Source organism: Microtus pennsylvanicus, chromosome 10, assembly GCF_037038515.1.
Source record: "Microtus pennsylvanicus isolate mMicPen1 chromosome 10, mMicPen1.hap1, whole genome shotgun sequence".
In the NCBI taxonomy this organism is placed as follows: Eukaryota; Metazoa; Chordata; class Mammalia; order Rodentia; family Cricetidae; genus Microtus; species Microtus pennsylvanicus.
In genome coordinates, this window is record NC_134588.1 from 104,880,786 (window position 1) to 104,903,520 (window position 22,735).

The 22,735-nt window shown below is 45.8% G+C and overlaps 1 protein-coding gene across 3 annotated transcripts in view; it reads right to left on the reverse strand.

Annotated features, from left to right (window-relative positions):
• The window catches only part of Tgfb2 (transforming growth factor beta 2), a 79,449-nt gene that overhangs the window by 21,751 nt on the left and 34,963 nt on the right, over window positions 1-22,735 (reverse strand). For all 3 annotated transcript variants that reach the window (XM_075989412.1, XM_075989411.1, XM_075989413.1), the window contains one exon: window positions 5,597-5,760. In XM_075989412.1, the coding sequence (XP_075845527.1) occupies window positions 5,597-5,760 (164 nt within the window). The remainder of the gene's footprint in view (window positions 1-5,596; window positions 5,761-22,735) is intronic.

A 22,735-nucleotide genomic window follows, 5' to 3' on the forward strand; every position in this document is an offset into this window, starting at 1 on the left:
GTCACTGAAGTTCACCAGGCTCCACTGTCCCTGTTTATAGAGGAGATGGCATTACCTACCATTTCTAGGGTCTTTACAAAGAGTGAATGGCTTTTTAGATACACGCACACGTGCGCGTGCGGACACACACACACACACACACACACTAGGAGAGGGAGAGCACTTATGCAACATGGTGAATACTGTATGTGTTAACAATAATTATCAATACTGTTCTCTTGTCCCTGGGCTATATTATGAAAAAAGGAGTAATAGCACTATTAATAGTAATAGTTACTATTGCATGATCAGGGATTTTTTTAACCCAGTCAAGAAGGATTGGCGTCCATGCAACTTTCTGAGCCCCATCTACTTATGAGGCTAGCTGACGCCGAGTAGCATCATGATTTAATGGAAATGACAACAATTCAATGTCCTTAGGAGGCAGGCATGCCATTTGATCACTCTGGAAACCCTGAGATACTGATGGCCTTGTGTGGAGAGTACTTTTTATACATCATGGCTGTTTTGTTTGTTTATTTGTTTTGGAGGGGGGTTGAAATGGTTACTATGCTCTGTATGTCTCCAACGTGGCGCCAGAGGTGAGGTCAGTCTTAAGGGGATTGTGTGCTGTAAAATTCCATACAACAGGAGCACAGTATAACTTTTTTTTTTCAGTAGCATATTTTGCAAGTCTAATTTACCAGACAGTCAGGTTTTCTGGCTGACCTCTTTTTTATTTTATATCCCCTTGGGCAATATGAGAAATGAAAGCCGAGAGCGCGCTCTCTCTCTCCCTTTCTCTCTCTCTCTCTTACGAACACACACCTCTCTCTGTCTTACACACACACACACACATACACACACACACACACACACACACACGGGATGAAGAGGGAAGAAAGAGGCAGTTTTCATGAACTCCATTAGCACTGTCTCCCGACAGTAGCCAGGAGCCCCCTCTTTCACATCTTAAGAACCCAGATCTCTCCAAATGTAGGTCTAAGGCCATTCAACGTCTGACCGAGCTTTCAACCTAAAGCCTCAGAGATGCGCATTTCAGAATCTTGCATAGATATGTAGACCATCTGCTTAGATAGGGATGACTTCTTCTCACTACTAAAATGGTTCAATTATTTTGATCCATAAACATCAATTCTCCATTTCATCCCTAAATATAAAAGTTTAATACCATCTACAGTTTGAAGCGAGCATTCAATGGATATACATGATTTATGGTTGCGCCACTGTTTCATGGCTTTGCCACTGCTTTCCTTCAGCAGTGAGAGTCCAGGCTGTGGAGAGCTGGGTCCCCTTAGGAGCTATGTTGAACAGAGAAGGAAGGAGACCAGAGAAAGAGAGGGGGCAGCTTTGGTTTTCCTCTTGTCTAGGTTCTGACGGAGTACACTGAAGAGGGGCACTCTCATGGTACGTCCGTGGAGACGGCAAAGCTGTGTGTCTTTGTTCCCCAGAAACATAAATGGTGCCAGGGCCTTGCATGTCCATGATCAAGAATCTCCACTCCTCTTAAACCCACTGTGTTTATTTTATCTCAACACACCCACCACCTGCTGGCTCACACAGGTCTGTCATTAGGCTACCTGGCAGCAACGCTGGCCACCTCACACCAGCTCCATGTGAGGAGGTGGCATTTTGGCGGTTTCTCCTCTGCGCTCTATTTGATAGGAGCGCAGCACATCACCCCGTGGTCTGGCTCCGGCTCCACTAGTCTGCAGCTAATGAGCTAATGTAAAACAAGCTGCTTCCCGAGTGAGGCTGGGGAGCGCCTGGTTCCAAGCTCTAGGCTCTCACATTTCAGCCAGCGGGAGAGCTCTGGGAAACCACCTGGGTCCAGAAGCAATTGCCCTTTTCCTTCCCAGGAAGAAGCAGAGTCTCCAAGAAGGGAATCATGGGTACTCCTTCTACAGAGGTCTCAAGGGATTACACACTAGGGAAATGACTGGATCTACATGCAAATTTACACGCAGGTGTACATTAGTGGGTGTATGAGCATGTGATCACACACACACAAACACACACACACACCCTCTCTGCACAGCGCCCTGAGGAATCCCAATATATTGCAATGCATCTTCGAGGAATCAATCTCCAGAAACTTTAGGGCTTGCTCTCTGAATAACTGAATTTTTCAGCTAGTTTAAGATTGCCCCATTTAAGCACAAAACCATTTTGCTGGGTTTTTCTTCAAATTGATATTTCAATGAGTTTGGATATATAAGTCATAAACCCATTATATGTGTTCAATTCTGTTCCTGTTAGTTAGTCTCATTGCTGCAGCTCAAGGCCATTGTCATAAACATCAGGGGCTGTGCTTGGCTAGAAATTATATGACCAAAGGCTGCAAAGACACCACCGCCCTCTCCACCCCAGTAACAACTAAAGTGGATGAAAACAACAAAAAATGGGGCTTCCCGTAAAGGGTCCAGAAGCAGAAGTCAGAGGGTGGCCAGAGAGAAAAAGAAGTCCTCAGCAAGCCCGTTGGCAGAAGCCAATCTTCAAAGCATGAGGCCTGGGGACCAGAAAATAGCTCCGCAGCTTCTACTGCAGGCAACAAGACATTAAAGAGCACAACGTCAAGTGGCTGAACAGCATCAAAGAGAATGGTCCAGGATTCCATCCTCAGCACAGCAGAACATCAGAGTGATGTAATTGAAAAAAAATTAAGGAAGAAAAGAGATGCTAGGAGTATAAATTTATTTGTTTCCTTGGGTCACATTGAAATGCATCTGATGCCTTTAGCAACCTGGCTGCTTTTCACAGACACCAGTATTTGCTGATCTCCCAACACTCACTCTACCCTCTAGACCAGTTTTCCTTGTTTAGTTGTTTTTCCTCTTCTGGTTCTCCAGATGTATTAGTTTGATTTCTTTCACTGTGATAGAGACCATGACCAAAAGGAACTTGGAGGAGGAAAGGGTTTATTTCATCTTACACTTCTAGGTCACACTCAATTGAGGGGAACCTAGGCAGGAACTCAAGAACCTAAAGACAGGAACTGAAGCGGAGGCCATAGGGGAACATTACTTACTGGCTTGCTTTCCATGACTTGCTCAGTCTGCTTCCTTATACCATCCAGGACTACATGATCAGGAGGTGGTACCACCCACACCCATCACTAAGTAAGAAAACACCCCACGGGCTTCCCATAGGCCAATCTTACAGAGGCATTTTCTCAGTTGTGTCCCCTCTTCTCAGATAATTCCAACTTGTGTCAAGTTGACAAAATCAAAGCAAACAACCCAAATAACCCAGCCAGGACACAAGGGAAAGAACAAATCTTTAGGATTTGCCATGAGCAGAATAGAAAAGACCAGGAGTCTTGAGAGTCAGAACCAGATTCCTGTGTAATGCCAGCTGCTTCTACCCTTGTGACTCTGACTTGTCACTTAATCTCTGTTGTGGAATATTAGTTAAGGATGTGTTACATTTGTTTAGGCTGTAGAATATTTGTTTAATGATGCAAAGATGTGTTTCATTCTTTCATGTTGCATTTGTTTAACTCTGTGAAGCTCTGTCCCTTTGCCTGTCTAAAACATTTGATTGGTCTAATAAAGAGCTGAGAGGCCAATAGCTAGCAGGAAAAAGGTTAGATGGGGCTGACAGGCTGAGAGAATAAATAGAAGGAGAAATCTGGGAGGAGATCTAGGAGCAAAAGAAAGAGGAGGAGAGGAAGACTCCAAGGGCCAGCCACCCAGTTACACAGCAAGCTAGACAGACAGAGGTAAAGAAAGGTATACAGAAATAGAGAAAGATAAAAGGCCAGAGGCAAAAGATAGATGGGATAATTTAAGTTATCAATTAACTTAAATTAATTAGAAACAAGCCAAGCTAAAGCCAGGCATTCATAAGAATAAGCCTCCATGTGATTTATTTGGGATTTGCGTAAAGAGTAAAAGGAACAACCAACTACAAATCTGAAATTCAAATTAGCATCTTTCTTTCTAAGGTGGAGAAAGAAGAAGGCAGAAATAATACCAGACAGGGCAAGGGCACAGTCCAGAGGAGTCACATGACTCACGTCTGCGAAAGTGGCCACAGTACAGGTGGGAGCACAGACACAGACATGCCCTGTTCCGACACAGACACAGACATGCCCTGTTCCGATGCTGGGCTGGCTCAGTAATGTCTACGAGACTTGAGCTGCGCAAAGTGAGCTCTCAGAACACATGTGAAGACTCAAACACCCATTCTAACAATAGGGTCCAGCCTAGCAAATAAGAAAACGCTCTGCCTGCCCACTCCACAGCTAGTTCCTGAGCCCTCCTTAAGAGCTGTTTATACATCCTCATGAACTCACAGACGGCAGCACGTCCAAGTACAGTAATTTCCCACTTTCATAATGAATATGAGAAAAAATCCTCATCTTGATTATCCGATTTTCCAAATAATTAAAACCCAGGAAGATGAGATCTTTGCCATCTAGATATCAATTGCTTTCTTTCTTCAAGTAAACTCACCTGTGAACCACACTGCTAAACCCTAAGGAGGGATCTGTTCTTAAACTCCTTCCGCCTCTCTGTTAGGTCTCTACTGTGCCTGGAGGTCACCTTCTCCTGGTTTTTCCTTACCGGAACACCTATCCTGGGTACATGCAATAAGCCTACCAAACATCTGACAGTTTAGCTTAGTGGGAGAGTACTTGCCCAACATACACAAGGCACTGAGCCTGATTCCCAACGAAATCAATAATATAAACTGAATTGAAATGCCCGTCCCTATAATGCTGCTACTCCGAACGACCCCTCACCTTGTTTTAATACACTTTAAGATGGTTTTGGAAGCCTGTGTGAGCACCCAGCTCCTTGCGGGGAGTTTCCAGCCTCTGCCCTCTACACCTGCACATGCTGTTCACACGGCATGATGTCATTTAACTGTGAGTTTGCACATCTGCCTTCCCCACCAGATGCCAGGTTCGAACAAACAGCTTCATAATGCATACAGATAACCTAGGGACCTCCTTAAAATGGGCCAGGTCAGGAAGGAGCGTCTGCATGTCTCATAGCTCCTAGCTCACTCGAGCCTCGGCCCCACACAGTTCGCCTGAGTCACCAGATTCAGAGTAGGTGTCTGAAATTTCAGGGGCCCCGTCCCTCATCTGTGTTTCAATCAGATGCCCAGCAGCTCCCTGACAAGATGAGAGGGCAGACGTCAGGGAGGCTGGCAGAATGCAGAACAGCACATACACACGTGGGCTAGATGGCAGTACACTGGGGGATCAGCTTGTCAGAGGGAAAGCAAGCAGTGAGGCGAGAGACAAGACTTATAGCGAATAGGATATGGGAAAGAATGGCAGAGGCAGAAGGGAAGAAGACAAGGGAAAGATGAAAGAGATGTAAAGGAGACGGGGGGGGGGGAGGGGAAGCCCTGGTTAGCTGCCCTGTGGACTAAGGTCTCCCGAGATGGGTACTCTAGTCCTTACACCATTGAGGGATGATACGTAGTTGGCGCTCCCTTCTATGTCTCTTTCTGGCTGAGCAATGAGGGACCTGCTGTTTCAGTAAGACTATGAAGGAGCAGGACTCATGTCACAGGTGTGCAGAAGACAATCCGGCAGTAGACAGTATTTCAGCCACCATGCACCCCAAACAAAGGTTACCTGATACAGTTCGATCCGTTGTTCAGCCACTCGGGCTTTGGGGTTCTGCAAACGAAAGACCCTGAATTCTGCCTTCACCAGATTAGAAGCATTCTTCTCCATTGTCGAGACATCAAAGCGGACAATTCTGAAGTAGGGTCTGTAGAAAGTGGGCGGGATGGCATCTGTAAAATGTTAGGGCAACGGTTGAGAAAGATTAAACCCATCGTGATCTCGAGAAAGACCACAGTGTGAGATAGTCCCAGGGAGCCATGTGGGAAATGTCTACGGAATTCCATTTCCAATGGCCAATTTAATACCATTAACAATTTAACCAGGAACAAAACGAAAATCAACATGTGTGTTTAGTTCCAGAGAAGCAGATTAAGAACGATTAACAAACCATTTCCAACCACGTCTGAAAGCAGGCAGTTAACCCTGTCTTTTGAAGGCTGACGGACCAGCGGAAAGCCCTAGATGGTTATGGACTGGAACAAGTTCGTGACAGTTGATGGCTGGAGAGAGCTGCTGGGCTTGCATACACTTTAATCAGATATGCCAAGAAAATCGCTCCTAAATAGCAAGCCTTCTGCCCATGTGTTTTTTTTCCTTGAAAGTTTGGCTCCAAATACTCCACTCCTATTCAGCCTCATGGACTGAGTCGTTTCTTACTTTCAAAGCTTGAGTTTTCGCACATATGACCAAGTTATGATAAGGCAATCTGAAAAGTAAAAATAGATCCACAAGCTACCCACACCTGGTCCAGCCCTCAAATTCTGGGGTGTGTGTGTGTGGGGGGGTAACATAATCAGCAGGTAGGTGGAAGGTGATCCTTGCTATGAAAGAAGAAGAAAGCATCAATTTTTTTTTTATTTTGGAGCCTTGTGGAAGACAGCATTTGTGGTTGTACACAGTAATTTCAAGATCATTGCTTAGAATTCTGTTACTGTTGCTTTTGAATATGAAAGTGAGGTTACCCTAAGATTGTCCTGCCTCTCTGATGTCACCTCCAACATTCATTGAGCACCAACACTGGGACAACAGGCCATTGGATTTTGGGTATGTTTCTATAACCTTCCAAAATTTTCCTGTGGATTGACCTTCCCCATCCCACAGTATTCCCTCTAATCTAGAAGCGCTACTTCATTTTGCCTTTGTATGCTCACAAGGACTTATTACAATGTAATCATTCACACTTGATATTTCTCTTTGAATATGCTGACTGTTTCTGTCTTGTGTTTGTTTGTTTTGCTTTCCCCTGTGAAATTTTAAAAATCTGGAAGGTAGAGATTACCTGTAAGGAATCCCCCTCCCCCCCTCCCAAATGCTACATAGTCAGGGCAGGGTTCTAAATGCCAGGAGTTCCCCAGAGATCTGTTTGCATAGTTGATCATCAATGGGGCCTTGAATGAGTCAGGTATCAGGCTATTGGCAACACTAACTTATTAAAGAAGTCTCCGTGCCGATCTTGAAGCAGATATAAATATGTCTCATGAGTCTGTGACAATTATACCGGAGCCCAAGGGCCACTGGAAACAAACCCAAGTTCCTCATCTTTAGGGGGTCTGCAGTTTTCGCCTCGTAGGTGCCTTTTCTTATCTCTCCCCATGTCCTTGAGACTGGGAATTCAGGCTTATGAATTCCAAGTCATTTGCCCCATGAATTCAGGCTTTGTAGCTGGCAAACCAGAACTCTCAGAAACAAACAAACAAACAGCCCCACCAATCCAAAATAAGCAGACTTTGGAGAAATGAAGGCATTCACTGAGACACTGAGATGGCCCTCTATGGAAGAGACGGTGGAAGCCTTCAGAGCAGCAGGAGAGTCTTTGGAGTCCTCTAGCATAGCAATTCTGTAAGGCAGCTCCTGAGACAACATCATCTTTTTCTTTGCTTGGAATAGAACCATCCCAGCAATCATGATTCCTAGCCCCGTGCTAAGTAGCCCAGCTGAAAACAGCTCTGTTGCCCTGGTAGAGCCTGCCAGGCAGAACGCTCAAGCCAGGCTCCCTGGTTTTCCACACCATCTTGGCCAGAACCTTCTACAGGAGACATGGCCACATTCATCTTTGCTTATCCTCTATGTTAGACAGCAGAGGCTTCAAACATCCTTTGAAAGCACATCCTGGAAGAGCAAGACCAATTTTGTGTGTTTCCTGCCATTAGCCAGTGTAAACATCTTCTTTTCTCCCCTCTTCTAGCCATGCAGCCCCTCTGGACCCATTCGACTTCCGCAAAGCAGCCATCTTTCACACCCTCTGCCACAATCCTCTCCTTCATCGAGCTTGTAAATAAGTGCTTTCCAGATTTATTTTTATTCTCTTTTGTGTTTATTAAACTTTGAACAATTTTTTCCCCTTTCTGGTCTCCTGCCCATATACACGCGCTTCCTTTTTATGGCTGCCTCAGCCCGTGAGGTCAATTTTGTTTCTACTTCTTCTAAGCAATCTCCAAATGATTCTGTCCCAGGCTTTTGAGCTCCGACGGAGCTTCGGCAAATATTTACAAGAGTCGCTTGATGGCTAAGTGCGGTCCCTCGACTGTGTTCCCTGCGTCCCAGGCAAAACGGTCTTTTCTGCTGGCTCACAGAATCATTTAGACAGTCTATATTTCAACTGGCTGATAATGCCAACCTGCATTGAGGTCCCTGGTTTGTAAATAAAAGCAGTTTAATGTGCAAGGCGGAAGGCTAGCTGAGCACTTCCGACCAGCATCTCTGGTCAGGTCTTGGAACCAAGAGAAGCAACCAGGTCTGGAGGAGGGTGTGATCAAAGAGCTCAATAAAAGTCGCTGACCCAGAAACCACCACTTTTAAGGGAGCATCGCAGCTGTCCCTACTGTCATTTGCTTACTGGTCACAAGTCCCCTGTCCTGGGTGAGGGACTCGAGCAGTTTGCCAAATGTCCTCTCATTTGGGGGAAATATAGCTATAAACTGCTCCACCAACCAGAACCAGAACAAGGTAAGCTCACTCCTTCAGCTCAGGGTGCCGAGCAGCGGGGTAGAGGTCTAAGGGCTTTAGCAGCCCTGATCCACCCGCCTAGCTTTGGAGGAGGAACGAGCTGTTTGCTCAGCCTCCCCCTCTGGGATGGGTTCTTGCTATGATCCTCTGGTAATTCCCCACCCCAGTTTCCATCCTCTTGCCAGGCCAGGTACTCTTGCTTGACCGGCATCAGCTTACCCACACTGACAGCCTTGCCTACTCCCCCCTCTCCATTTCTGACCCACGTTTCCAACTCAGGCAAACTGATTTTCCTCCAACTGTTTGGCTTTCACACCAGCCGCTGACTCTGTTGGTTTCCCATGTGCCTTGCACTCAGAGGAAACCATGTGCTTCGAAGAGTCCATGTGTCATGGATTGAGCGATCTCCCCTTCACCTTGCTCTGACTATACATCTTCGCTAAACCAAATTTGAGAAATTAGAGAGCTGGGGGACAGGGATTTAACTCTTTGATAATTTTGCAAAGCATATACAGAAAGCTAAATGTAGCACTTAATCACATACTACTTTATAAATACTACAGACTGACTTCAGTCTGTTCCAAATATCTAATTTATTATGTATATTGTATTCTCTCTCTATAAGCACCTTCTCGAGTGTCTTTTATTTACAGTTATTTATTTCTTCCTAGCCCAGAGCTGACTTCTTGAGCTGGTGACCAGAGCATACACACAGGGTCCCTGTGCTTGGAAAGGTACCACACTCCAGCTGAATGCGCTACAGTGGCATCTTGAAATCCTTAACTTTTTATTCATGTTTTGTGAGAAAAGTCCTACTTGACAATGGGGTATGAGGCTTGGAACATCAGCTCATGCACTGACAATCTTTCCAGAATTCTTTGCCTCTGCTTTTCGCTCTCTGGTGGCCCCATCCTCATTCAGTGTTCTTAGATCACCTAGGGACCACTGTTATTCTCTACACCTAGAAGGGGTTAGGTGCACAACCCAAGCCATTTCATGGTGGCAACTCTCACATCCCTGCTGGCAGTGCTATGGTGCAATGAGAGGAACACTCAGCAGGACCACACCTCGGCCCGCTCTAGGTACCAAGCCCAGGCCACTGTGGAGTTTACCATATCTTGGGATGGAGCGCCAGATTTATGGGATGAATATGCTAGCTTGGTAGGGCATCAGTGGCAGGTAGGTGATATTTCTTTCCTTCTTTCCTTCCTGTCTGTGTCCTTTCTTCTTTCCTGGTGCTTTCTTCCCGGTGATACTAGTGATCTAACACAGGGCCTCGTGAATATTACACAATTGCTCCACAACTGAGCTATTTCCCCAGCTGTTCTAGAATTTCCTGCAGCCCCTCTTTTTTTTCTGACTGTTTGTGCAAGAGACCCCATGGTTTCCCTTTGAAAAAGACCCTCTGCCTTGCTTCCCTATCCCCGCTACAGCCACACAGAACAAGAAGCTCTTGGGGCAGGAAAGACCTCAGTGGGGATCTCAGTTCTAATACCAAGTCAAGCAGAGCTTGGCTGAATGGGCAGCAAGGACATGATCCGGCTTTTCTGAGCTTGTCTCTTCATCTGTACAGCCAGGCAAAGAGATAGTGAATGGTGCTAGGATCACACGAGCAAGCAGAAGGGAAGTTGGAACCCTGGATCCTGCACACATCTCTACCCAGGTCCTTTGCAAAGATGCCAAGCGGCCATTGGGCCTTTGTAAATGCGCCCGGGAGGGAAGCTCTTGCTGCCTGACAGAATTCATTAGAGGCAAAGAGAAGGAACAAAAACAGCAGCATGTCCCAGGGCATTGTATAAAGGGCTCTGTGTCTTCTAATTTCTGTCCCCTTTTTGGGGAGGAGCTAGTCACCAGAGTCTTCACGGTTCCCACCATCTTCCACTTGCAGTACTGAAAGTCCTGGCCACTCCAAGGGGTGACCAGATGATTCTGTCTTCCCACGCTCACCCAGAATGTTCAAATGAGGTGTCCCCCCCGCCCCCCCCCAAAAAAAGGGCCAGGTGTAATAGCACTTGCTCATAATCTCAGCATTTTGGAGGCTGAGGTGGGAAGACTCATGGGTGAAGCCAGCTAGACTATACAAGTAGTGTTCTAATTCTAAGATAGCCAGGGATACATAGGAAGACAAAACAAAACAAACAGCAATAACAACAACCACCATAAAAATCCTACAAAGAAACCAAGGTGAAGAAAGGTCTTACATAGGTGTCCTGAAAAAGAACAAAGAAATAGAAACTGTAACAAATACCCCAGAATATCTAGACCTTAGCCCTTAAGCCAGGTAAGACTTTAATCATAGTTAAGTGGAGTGGTTCTCAACCTGTGGATTGTGACCCCAGGGCTGAATGACCCTTTCACAGGGGTCATCTAAAAACCATCGGAAAACACAGATATTTACGTTATGATTCATAACAGTAGCAAAATTATGGTTATGGAGTAGTAACGAAAATAATATATGTTTGGGGGGGGCGTTCACCACAACACAAGGAACTTTGTTAAACAGCCGCAAGAATTAGAAAGGTTGAGAATCAGCGATCTGGTGTTTATGCCCTAATTCAGTTAGATACACCACAAAATTGATAAGGAAAAGACAAAGGACCTGTCAAACTCTTGGGTCAAGAATCTACAGGTGTTTGCTGTATTTGTTAAAACATGGGTTCTTGAAGTGAGGTTCTGGGCCCACAGCACTGAGCTTGGGACCTGAGACAAATGGCGGTCATTGAGGTGGGGGGTCTGAGACAAATGGCAGTCATTGAGGTGGGGGTCTGAGAAACCCTCCCCTTCCTTGCTGATACAACTAATGCCACACCGACTGATTTCTAAGTGGTCAAACCAGTGCTGTTAAACAAGAAGATCATTAAGGACCAGGAGAGGCTCTTGGTGTGGTGTTCTGGTGTTCAACAGTAGCAGCTACCTAAGGGGAACCCAGAAGTCTTTGTCTTTTGGGAATTTCCAAGATAAGCAAGAAAGGTCAGTGGGTCAAAGTGAAGCAGAGACAGTGTGGGTTTCCAAGGGATTGCTAGTGGTCTGGGGAGGCTTTGTGTGTTCTCCTCCCTGAAGGAGCCATAAGCTGTCTGCACTTCAAATCCAAGATGAACTCCCTCCTAAAGTCCTAAGAGACTTCCAAATCCATGCAGGTGCCTTCTGACAGGAGTGCAGATGGAACTCCCGGGGTAGGGAAGATTAGGAAAACATGGGAAGGGAAAGAAATCCCTCAGCCTGGGATCTTGCTTGGGTTTCCTGTTGGCTGAGAGTTGAAAAACATGTGTACAACTGATAAAACTTAAACTGCCCACAAAGGCATCTCTAGCGAAGACATTAAAACCAGTCTCTTAGGCCAGAAGGTTTGTGGCCTCAAGCTTAACTGTCAAACATTCCCCTCTCATTAAATCTAAACAACACACCTCATAAAACCAGTTTACAGTTTCATCTGCCAAAGGAAATTCTTTAAGATAAGATAAATACATAAACCAGCTCATATATTCTTAGTTAATTGTTAAACCGTGTAATCTTTAAATTTTGTTGAAAATTACACTGTTTGAGCGATGTGACTTAAAATTATACAATCATTGTAGTGCCAGCAAAAAGTGAGTCTTTCAGGAAGCCAGCGTGCGTATCTTGACCTCTCCTTAAGTCTCCCCCTCTAGATATCCGACCTTAAGTCTCCCCGCCCTCCCCCAGATATCCGTCCTTAAGTCTGAGGTGTGCACTATCTCTTGTCTTGTCTTAGTAGACTTGCTTACTTCACTACATTTTGACTCATCCTGAAAACCTTTCCTGCAGGGTAGGCGAGGGTCTGCTCTCTTGGAATTGAGATCCCTAAGTGGGGAGCACCGCATGGTCGGATCACAGTGATGGGCTACCACAATGCCATGAGTTCTCTGCGACTAAGGACAATGGACAGTGTTAGCTGTTTCTTGGGTGATTCTTGTACCTTGTATTTTGAGAACCACTGACATAAAGGACAGAAGGGGAAAAAAGGCCCAAAACAAAAACAGATGTACAAGGAGCACCTAACTTTTAATAAGGCATTACACATATTTTAAAAATACTGAAGAAATAGGAGATTACAGCAATACAAGATCTCTAAACGTCTTCAGACAGAAACAATAAAAGCCCCCTGTGAGTTGTTCACCATTAGTCTGGAGGAACTTTGAAGGCAATGATGCCTGGGTATCTAAGTCCCCCAGTCTTGGGAACTGGATCAGGACGGACTCTCCTAGAGTCCTTGGGTGGCTCTAACACACAACCAGGACAGATGACTGCTGAGGGAAGCTGAGATGCTTAGACTAGAGAGGAGAGGACTGAGGGGCTTAAATCCCTCAGGGGTTTCAAACACTCCATGAGCTGGAAAGGACCTTTCTGTAGATCAAGGGAGTCACAGTTAGGCTCAATCTATAAGACTGCTGTTTGCTGTGCGGGTGTGTGTTTGTGTGTGTGTGTGCACATGTGTATGTAGTATATACATGCATGGATGGATGTTTGTATATATCTGCACATATATACACATGTGAATGCCAGAAGCTGACCTTGTGTGTTTTCCTCTGGAATTCACATTATACACTTATACCTTATGCACTGAGGCAGGATTTCTTACCGAACTCAGAACTTTTGGATTCAGCTAGTCTACCCAGCTTGGGCCAGGGATCCCCGACTCTGTGTATTACGTGATGAGATCACAAGCGTGCCTACTAAGCATTTACATGATTGCTGAGGACCTGAACTCAAGTCTTCACTTTTACATGACAAGTGCTTTTTTCCTCTGAGCCATGTTCCCAACCCCATTAATGTGTAAAGAATTTTATCTGTCTTCCAGAATATTAAGTTCCAATGCTGCTGGAAGAATCCACGTCCTTGCAGACATCTGGTATACCAAATCTGGTGGCCCTTCACACCATTCTCATTTTAATGGCCTCTACATTGTTTTTGTCCTCTGAATCCCGATGTGAGAGAATGCTCACTCAACTCGGGGGGGGGGGGGGTTTGATCAGTATCCTAGACCTACTGGCTGAATGACAGGCAATTCTTCTCATAGTCGCCCTGGAGAACTTTTGCCGTAGACTATGCCGGTCTGGTCACATTGAATTTGACCAGCCTTCCCTTCCAGCTCCTCAATTCATGAACTAGGTAGGGATGGGTAAAGTGTGCCCATCTCACCCCCTCCTTCTAATAAAAAGAAGGGACTCACCATGCTGCATTCCCTGCAGAGAAGATCATCCCACTTCAGAGGCAATGGAGTGTGAGGAAAGTCAAAGAGCTTTTGCTAACGTCAAGCTGAGGTAGTACTTTCAGTCAAAAGGAGGTTAATTCTACACTCTGCCTTTTGTGAGAAGAGATCCCCAGAGTAGACAGCATGAACACCACCCATTACCAATGCTGGCATTTGACGGGCTCATGCAAGGAGAGCACAAAGAAACTGGTCCCCTTCACTAAAGGTCAGCCTGAGGAAGTATGATGCCAGGATCTACGCCTTCACTCCCTAACAGACCACCCTCCCCCCCACGCACTGGTTGAAGGAACTGAGGTTGAACACTGCAACTATCCCCAGGGAGAGGGCATCGCTAACTCCAGTATGGCTCCTGGTTTTTGGACTTCTACCATGCGTGCCCAGACCCTAGCAGCATCTACACACCACTCTGCTGGAACCTTCCAATGAGCAGAAGAGAATTTTCGTTTCCTTTCCCATGACAGACTCCACCACCCTGCAGCAAGGCGGTGATTGGCAGGGACTTGTGACATGGTTAATGAGTATAATGGTCCCTCATTCCTGACATCCTGTGTGTGCGGGGAAGTAGTGTGGGGGTTTATTAGACAGCCCCCCAGAATGCAACAAGACAGTTAACCCACCCAACGGTTGGAGGGCAATAAATCAGCTCCTATTTGTGTGTGCACGGGCGCAGCCAGCAAGAAACCAAGACAATTGTGTTTTGGGGTTTTCTGAAATTTGTCTTGGCACACTGGCTATAGATCCAGTTTCACTACCACATCCCAACCCTGCTGACATTCAAGTCACAGCAATTTAACGTAAAATGACTGAGGAATAAACAGCACATCGGCCGTGGTTTCTGATTTTCTCTCCGGCCATCCCACCTATTAAATGTAACAGGGCGCCACAGCATCTGTAATTTACAGCAGAGTCTCCGAGAGGCGAACGGTGTCAGACTTGACACGCCGCTGGCAGTGGGGAGCCTAATTGTGCCAGCATCAGCTTGTGTGACTTGGCCTTCATCAAGCTGCTATTTGAGACCAGGCATACTGTCAGCAGGAGTGTTTGGGCCCCTTCTTACACAGTGGAAAAAAAAATGTAAAAGTAAAATAACAGTGATGCTGGCCCATGGTGTTTGGTTTTTCTTGCACTGTGACAGACATGGAGTTTCTACTTTCTATCCCAAAGTTTCCATTAGCCCCATAAACCCCACCTCTTTGGAGACACCCATGGCCCTTACAGTTCCAGGCTTCTCAGTAAAAGCTCTGGGTACTAAAAAGCAGGCCAGCAGTGTCTGCAAAAGGCTACTGGCTAACTCAGAAACAATCTGGAGAAGATAATCATGGAAAGAACATGGCTGCACCCACATTCGAACAGCTAGGTGGTGGAGGTTTCATATCCTCCCACCATAACCTTCCAGCGGCAGGCTGCCCTGGCTCTTGGGATAGGTTACTTCTTGTCTGTTTGCTTTTTATTATGATTATTATTTTTTAAGATAGGACCTAGCTATGTGTCCCAGGCTGGCTTTGAACTTGTGAGCCTGCTGCCTCAGCCTCCCAACTGCTAAGACTGTGTGCATAGGGCTACCATTATTCAGTTGAGGACTGGGATCAAACGTTTGGAATCAATTTTACATGGGGCAATCTCATTCTTCACAATATGTAAATCTTTTTCCCTTCCTTCCTCAGTTCTTCCTTCATCCACATCTCCCTTTCTTCTTGCCTCCTTTCTTTCCCCCTCTTTTCTTTTCCCCATTTCTTTTCTCTTCATCCCTCCCTTCCTGCCTCTCTCTCCCTCTCTCTTTGGTTCCATTCTCTTTCTCTCCTCTCTTTCTTCCCTTTAAGCTATGCTTTTGGGAGCTGAAGAGATGACTCAAGGGTGAAGAGCACTAGCCTTTGCTCTTGCATAGAACCTGAGTTCAATTCCCAGCACCCACGTGTGGCTCACAGCTGAGTGCAACTCCAGTTCCCAGGGATCTGATTTCCTCTTCTGCCCTTCATGGGTACTGCATGAACATGGTACACACACACACACACACTAGACAGATAGATAGATAGATAGATAGATAGATAGATAGATAGATAGATAGATAGACAGACATAAATAGATATACAGACAGACAGATAAAACAGCTGTGCATTTTGCTCTGTTGTCTAGGAGACAACCCATACCAGTCACCCTTTTGAACAACCAATGGCATCTAAAGAGGTTGAGACCCCACAACATCATTGTCTATATGAGTACCCCAGAGACTAGCAATGGCTCCAAGCAAGTCCAAATAAGAACCATATCCCATTCTCCTTTCTCTTTACAGATGGAGAACCTGAGGGATTAAATCTGTGCTGCAAACAACACAGATAAATAAAGGCTGCCATTCTCTCGGCTAGTGCGCTGCACGTTCTTGGAGCTCATAGCCATCACACATCACTTGTGCCACACATCACAGGCAGAGCAGCTCCTTGCTAGCCTACAAATATTGCCCAGATCTTAAAAACAAACAAGCAAACAAACACACAAAAACACCTAACAGCCAGGGTCCTAGTTTGCTTTCTATTGAGGTGATAAAACACCATGACGGAAAACAAGTTAAGGCGAACCAGGTTTCTGTCAGCGTCCAGCTCCCAGGTCACAGCCCATCATGAAGGGAAGTCAGGGCAGGAACTGAAAGCAGGAACTGAAGCAGAAACATGGAGGCATGCCGCTTGCTGCTTGCTTCTCAGGCTCCTGTTCAGCCACCTTTCCTATACTCCTCAGGACCATCTGCCCAGGGACAACACCGCCCAAGGGGGCTGCTCCCTCCCACATAAATCTTTTATCAAGAAAAATGTCCCCAGACTTGCCTACAGGCCAGTCAGATGCTATCTTCTCAACTGAAGCTCTTTTCTCCTGCTGACCCTAGTTTGAATCAAGTTGACAAAACACGAAGCAGCACAGCCAGTGTGGGTTCTTCGTGTTTACTTTATCCTTCTTGCATATGGCCTGTTTCTTTTCTTTTTTCTTTTTCTTTTTTTGAAAGGCAGTCACTTAGTTACTTTAAGACACTGTGCTGAGGCTCTGCTCTGCCTTAAAGCTAAATAAAGTTAACAAGTGGCAGGGCACACCCTGCTAGAATTGCAAGCTATTTACCAACTGAACCAAGCGGCATGGGCTGTTATTAGGAACATCTTAAAGCCATGGCGTGGCAGAGAACAAGGAATAGAGGATCCTGCTTACCCAGGTGATGGATTGTGATGCTCTATCTCTGAGACCTTCGGTGTCACATGAGTGTGTGTGGAGGAATGGCTTGTGTCCGGCAAGGGTGCTCAGTGTTAGTGATGTCCAACCTCTCTGACTGTCAAAGACAAGACCCTCAGAACTCAGGCTCAGCACGGCGCTGCCTCTGGAAGCTCCCACTGTACAAAAATGTTCTTCCCAGTTAGAGGCCAAGCACAGGGCTCCGGGGAAGGCACAGGTCTGATCCCGAAGACAAAGGCTCCCGGTTCCCTCAGCCCTGTTTCAGAATTCTGAGGCCAGTTTCATGCCCTCCCCCTCATCGTGCCCTTTCTGCACAAGCGCACAAGCAACCCCCATGCCCTTTCTCCGCTTTTCATATTCACTTTTCCTGCTTGTTCCTTCTGCTTCGATCTTAAACTCACTCCCTTAGCCTGAACATAATTGGAGAGGCCCAGTAGAGGACTGTTACCTGCCCTGAACTTACACTGTTTCCCCCAGACACCCCTCTCTCATAGTGTGGATACTTTATTTTTTTTATTTTTTATACAGTCTCACTGAATAGTCCTGGCTAGTCTGGAGCCTGCTATGTAGATCAGGCTGGCTTGGAATGCACCCATCTGTCAGCTTCACAAGGGCTGGAATTAAAGGTGTGGCCCCCACACCTGGCCAAGACACCGTCCACCTACACTGACGCTTGAGGTGTCTACTGAAAGCAGGATTCGTCATTTATCACTATCTCGCCCAGGTTTAATTTGCTGAAGCTGATTTTGTAAAAGAATACACTCAGAAGAATTCAAAGGTTGACACAGGGGACCTGAGAATCAATCGGCTTGTTAAATGATGTTTCAGGGGCCTGGGATCAAGTCAGAACAACAGTCTTGTTTATTTCTCCACATAACCTAAATTCACAGATAAAATCGAAAGGGTAGAAGTGCATACAGACCTCGATCTGCAGTAACTCCCTCCTTCTCCAGGCCAGGAGTGCTCGGGTGCTAGACTCCGGGCAGAGCCTCCAAGTCTGAAACTACCCTATCACCTGTCACCATGACGGTGCTTCTGATTTACCCAGCAGCACGCTTCAAAGTAGGTCAGCAGGCCAGCTGCACGCCTCCTCCAGAGAACAGCCAATAGGGCAGGGCCAAGGAAAGTTCTGGAACCCACTTTATCCCACTTTATACTCTACCTGTACTAACCAGCACCGAGACTAGCTTCCAGATACACGTGCTCCAGCAGCTGAATGACTAGTTTGGAGTTTTCTTCATACTAAATGGTAGCTCTCTGTCTGAACTGGAAAGCTGAGGTGTCTGAACTGCCGCAGGAGCGTTAGTTCCCCACGGTCTATACTGGCCTTTCAATAGATAGCCACCTGGTGCCTCATGGAAAACTCTACAGGCTTCCAGGATGGAGCACTCTTACGGCCTGTGGATGTGTGCACAGGGTGTGTGCTCTTCCCTCATCCTGTTTGTCCTGGCGACACAGCTATGGGCAATTAAGATAGGGGAGCATATAGGAATTGCAAGAATCCAGATGAACTCTACCGTGGAGGAACTCTGGAGCACAGCCAGGGGTGCGATGCTTGTTTTAGGAATCTGTTCATTTGGGCACCGAGGAGCTTTCTGTGCTTCAAGGTCAGGCTGCCATTTATAAAAGAGGAAACGAGTATCTAAACCTAGAGTCTTCACTGAAGGAGCAGCCCATGGCAACATCCCCAAATGTTCAATGATTTCATTACCAAACTAGGTGAGAGCAAGCTCTCCAGCTGAGCTGCAATCTCATTACCTTCGTGGGTACAGGCCACAGAATGTCCAGGTTTTAATCCACTCTGAGGGATTCTGGAAAGGGAAACTGGGTGAAGACAACAGCCAGAGAGTACAAAGTGTTAATTTTACTAGTCCCAATGTGTTTGAGACTTCAGCAATGTGGGACAGTGCTGTGATTGTAAGAATGGAAAGAGACTTCTTAAGAAATGAGTTTCCCAATTAATAAATGGGATCTCCTGAAACTGAAAAGCTTCTGTGAAGCAAAGGACATGGCCAACAAGACAAAATGGCAGCCTTCAGAATGGGAAAAGATCTTCACCAATCCCACATCAGACAGAGATCTGATCTCCAATATATACAAAGAAATCAAGAAATTGGTCATCAAAAGAACAAATAACCCAATAAAAAACGTGATACAGACCTAAACAGAAACTCTCAACAGAGGAATCTGAACTGTCGGAAAGATACTTAAGGAAATGCTCAACATTCTTAGTCATCAGAGAAATGCAAATCAAAACAACTCTGAGATTCCATCTTACACCTGTAAGAATAGCTAAGATCAAAAACACTGATGTTTTTAGGCTGGAGAGGTTTGGGATAAAGGGAACACTCCTGCATTGCTGGTGGGAGTGCAAGCTGGTACAGCCCCTTTGGATATCAGTGTGGTGATTTCTCAGAAAATTAAAAAACAACCTTCCTCAAGACTCAGTAATACTACTTTTGGGTATATATCCAAAGGATGCTCAATTGTGCCACAAGGACATATGTTCAACTATGTTCACAGCAGCTTTGTTTGTCATAGCCAGAACTTGGAAATAACCTAAATGCCCCTTGACTAAAGAATGAATAAGAAAAATGTGATACATTTATTCAATAGAGTACTACAAAGCAGAGAAAAATAATGACACCTTGAATTTTGCAGGCAAATGGATGGATCTAGAAAACATCATATTGAGTGAGGTAATCCAGACCCAGAAAGACAATTATCATATGTACTCACACATAAGTGGTTTTTAAACTTAAAACAAAGAAAAACAGCCTACAAATCGCAATCCCAGAGAACCTAGACAACAATGAGGACCCTAAGCGAGACATACATGGATCTAATCTACATGAGAAGTAGAAAAAGACAAGATCGCCTGAGTAAATTGGGAGCATGGGGACCTTGGGAGAGAGTTGAAGGGAAGGGGAGAAGTAGGGAGGGGATCAGAAAAAAAACGTATAGCTCAATAAAATCAATAAAGAAAAGAAATACTGAGTTTCCTTTTGGGGCAATTTTGGGAGCTATTCTGCCTGATTTAGGAGGCTTGGAGAAAGCTTTGTGATGGGGGTCAAAACTTCAGAAGCCCCCTCAGCCTTGGTTCCTCACAGGTAGCTGGGTAGATGGGATGGCATAAAAGATTAGTTAATTTCATCAATGGCTTATCTCTATGTCTTGATGGGATTTATTAAATCATCTTTAAAAAGATGTTTTGCAGAAGACAGGCCATTACTTTGCCAAAGGGCTAGGGTGAAAGTGAGCGGAGAGTTTCCTGAGTGCCACTGTGGAATGTACCTGGGGCAAAGCTAACAGTACAGGAAGGTGTGGAGGTGGGGGGTTTTCACAAGGGAGACTTCATCCACTTGTTCACCTATACCCTGGAATCAGTGGGATCCCCGTTGCATCAGGGGATGTGTGTTGTATCATAGAAGACACCCACTTCTTGTAACATTGCAACGGTCTCATGAGATCCCTTTTAAAGACCAAACAGCATGACAGAAACATGTGAAAGGTGAGGAACTGGGCGCCTCCACAGTTCCCTCCAGAGCAATTGATTTAGCATTTGTGTGTAGAACATACAAGTCTGTGATCCAGAATCGGTACTCCTTACATGACTGACTTGTACACCTCATTCTGTACTGCAGACTGCCCACGTGATTCTGCCCTGAGTGCACTGGCCTCCACTGCCCAGAGCCACTTGTTACCTCTCCTGGTTTTCTGCAGTGCCCTTCACACCTGGGACTTCTCTCTGAGTGGCCAGGAGGAGGGGGACTCACACATCTACTCTGCCATCACTGCAAACTCCCTTTCACCCTCCGACCCAGATGCTCATGGGCAAGGTCTCAGGAGCTCAGGCTGGCTGAAGCTCCCATAGTTCCCATCCTATGACACAGCTCCAGGCCCAGGAAAGACCTCTTAGTATATATAATATGTGTTAAGCAAAAACACAAAATACAAGCAAATTCATCCTTTTTGTCAAACACTTAGACCATAGGATGCCGATGAATGCTAACCACAGTCGCTTGGGTCATCCTGGGTCTCCATCTTTTTTATTTCACATGAGCCTGGTACCTCCGCATACTGAGCAGTAATAGCTCCTCTTTCTATTGAGGAAGCCATTGTCCAGAGAATTCCCAAACAGTTGATTGAAATGACTCCCTACACTTCTTACTGCTGACTCAATGCTGTTTTTTTTTTCCCCCAAGGTGGTGGTTTGAATGAGAATTGCCCTCATAGACTCCTATATTTGAAAGTTTAGTCACCAGGGAGTGGAACTCTTTGAGAGGATTAGAAGGTTTAAGAGGTGTGGCCTTCTTAGAGGAAGTGGTCTCTTGGGGTAAAGTCTCAACACATTTAAAATACTCCAAGAGGCAATTTCATCATATTTATCTGTGTACCCTGTGGCCCCAAACTACCTTTGAGGATGAGGAGTGTTCTGTCATCTCCTTGCCACTCCCCTGCTGCCCCCATACTGCGCTCTCTCTGATGCTCTAAGCACACCCTGTCATTTCCAATCTCCAGACACGCCAAGAGCTTCTGGCATGCCAACATACCCATCATGCTTCACCTAGAAAGCCTTCACACGGGAGAAAGTCTGTTCACAGTAATAACACCTCGCCCTTTTTATCATTTGGAATTTACCAAGCTACTCACTCTCCTGAGCACAGCCATTGGCTATTTGGATCTAACTAAAGTTTTGTAAAAATGTCCCCTCAGTTCGTAGACACAGGAGGACATGGGTCTTCCTCGAGGGAACATGACTTCAGTGGCAAGTGGGAATTCCCACTGAGAAACAGCTGCATGGAAATCCTGGGTCCTCTGGGCCATGAAACTTTTTAACATGACCACATGTTAGAATGAAAACCAGTCTCTTCCCTGAGCTGCAGCAGACAGCCGTGAGTCAGGGGCAGAAAACAACGATATATCTAGATCACACCCTAACTGCACTCATGGCTAAGAACAACAGTAAGAATGACAAGAGGCAAGAAATGTGAGCATAGTGAACACTCAATAAATGTAAAGCCATATTATCAATGCTATTCTGGGAGCAAAAGAGAAGGGTTATGCACACTCTGTGCCGAAGTCCATGTCTTTCCCATAAATGACTATAGGAGATGTCACAAGTCTCAATATGGGAAACCTTGTGGACAGGAGCCACCCTTTTCCCTGACTCAAGGACCCATGGAAACAGCATGGCTCTTGGGGCCACCCCTGCACCACCACTGGTAACTACTGTTGTCAAGAATCTGCGACAGAGCTGACCCTAACTCAGTAGGACAAGTCTTAGGAAACCACTTGCTCTTGGGGGCCACAAGAGTTGCTGGTGTGGGTAGGTGACATGGCTCTGCCTGTGAAAATACCTGCTAGGCCCGATGACCTACTTGTCTGATCCCCAGGACCCACAAGGTAGGAAGGAGAAAAGTACCTCTTCCTTGTTGTCCTCTGCTTTCCACGTGTGTGTCGTGGCATGTGAGCACATGCACAGTAAATGTAAAAAGAGGTTTTGTTTGTTTTTATGAAAGACTGTCGACCGATTAGATCCCCAAAAGCCAGGTAGACAAGGAAACTTGCAGCAAATGAAATTGCCATCAGCACTTCCCACAGCTCTACCCAACGGACAAGGGGCTTTCTTGGACAGAATCATCTCATTCGGAACCTTGGTCTCTTCTGGTTATCTCACATACCTGCCAGAGCCTGGGTAGTGCAGACTGTGAACTGAACAATTTCTCCTCCCCACCCTTCTGTCGAATGAGGAACTG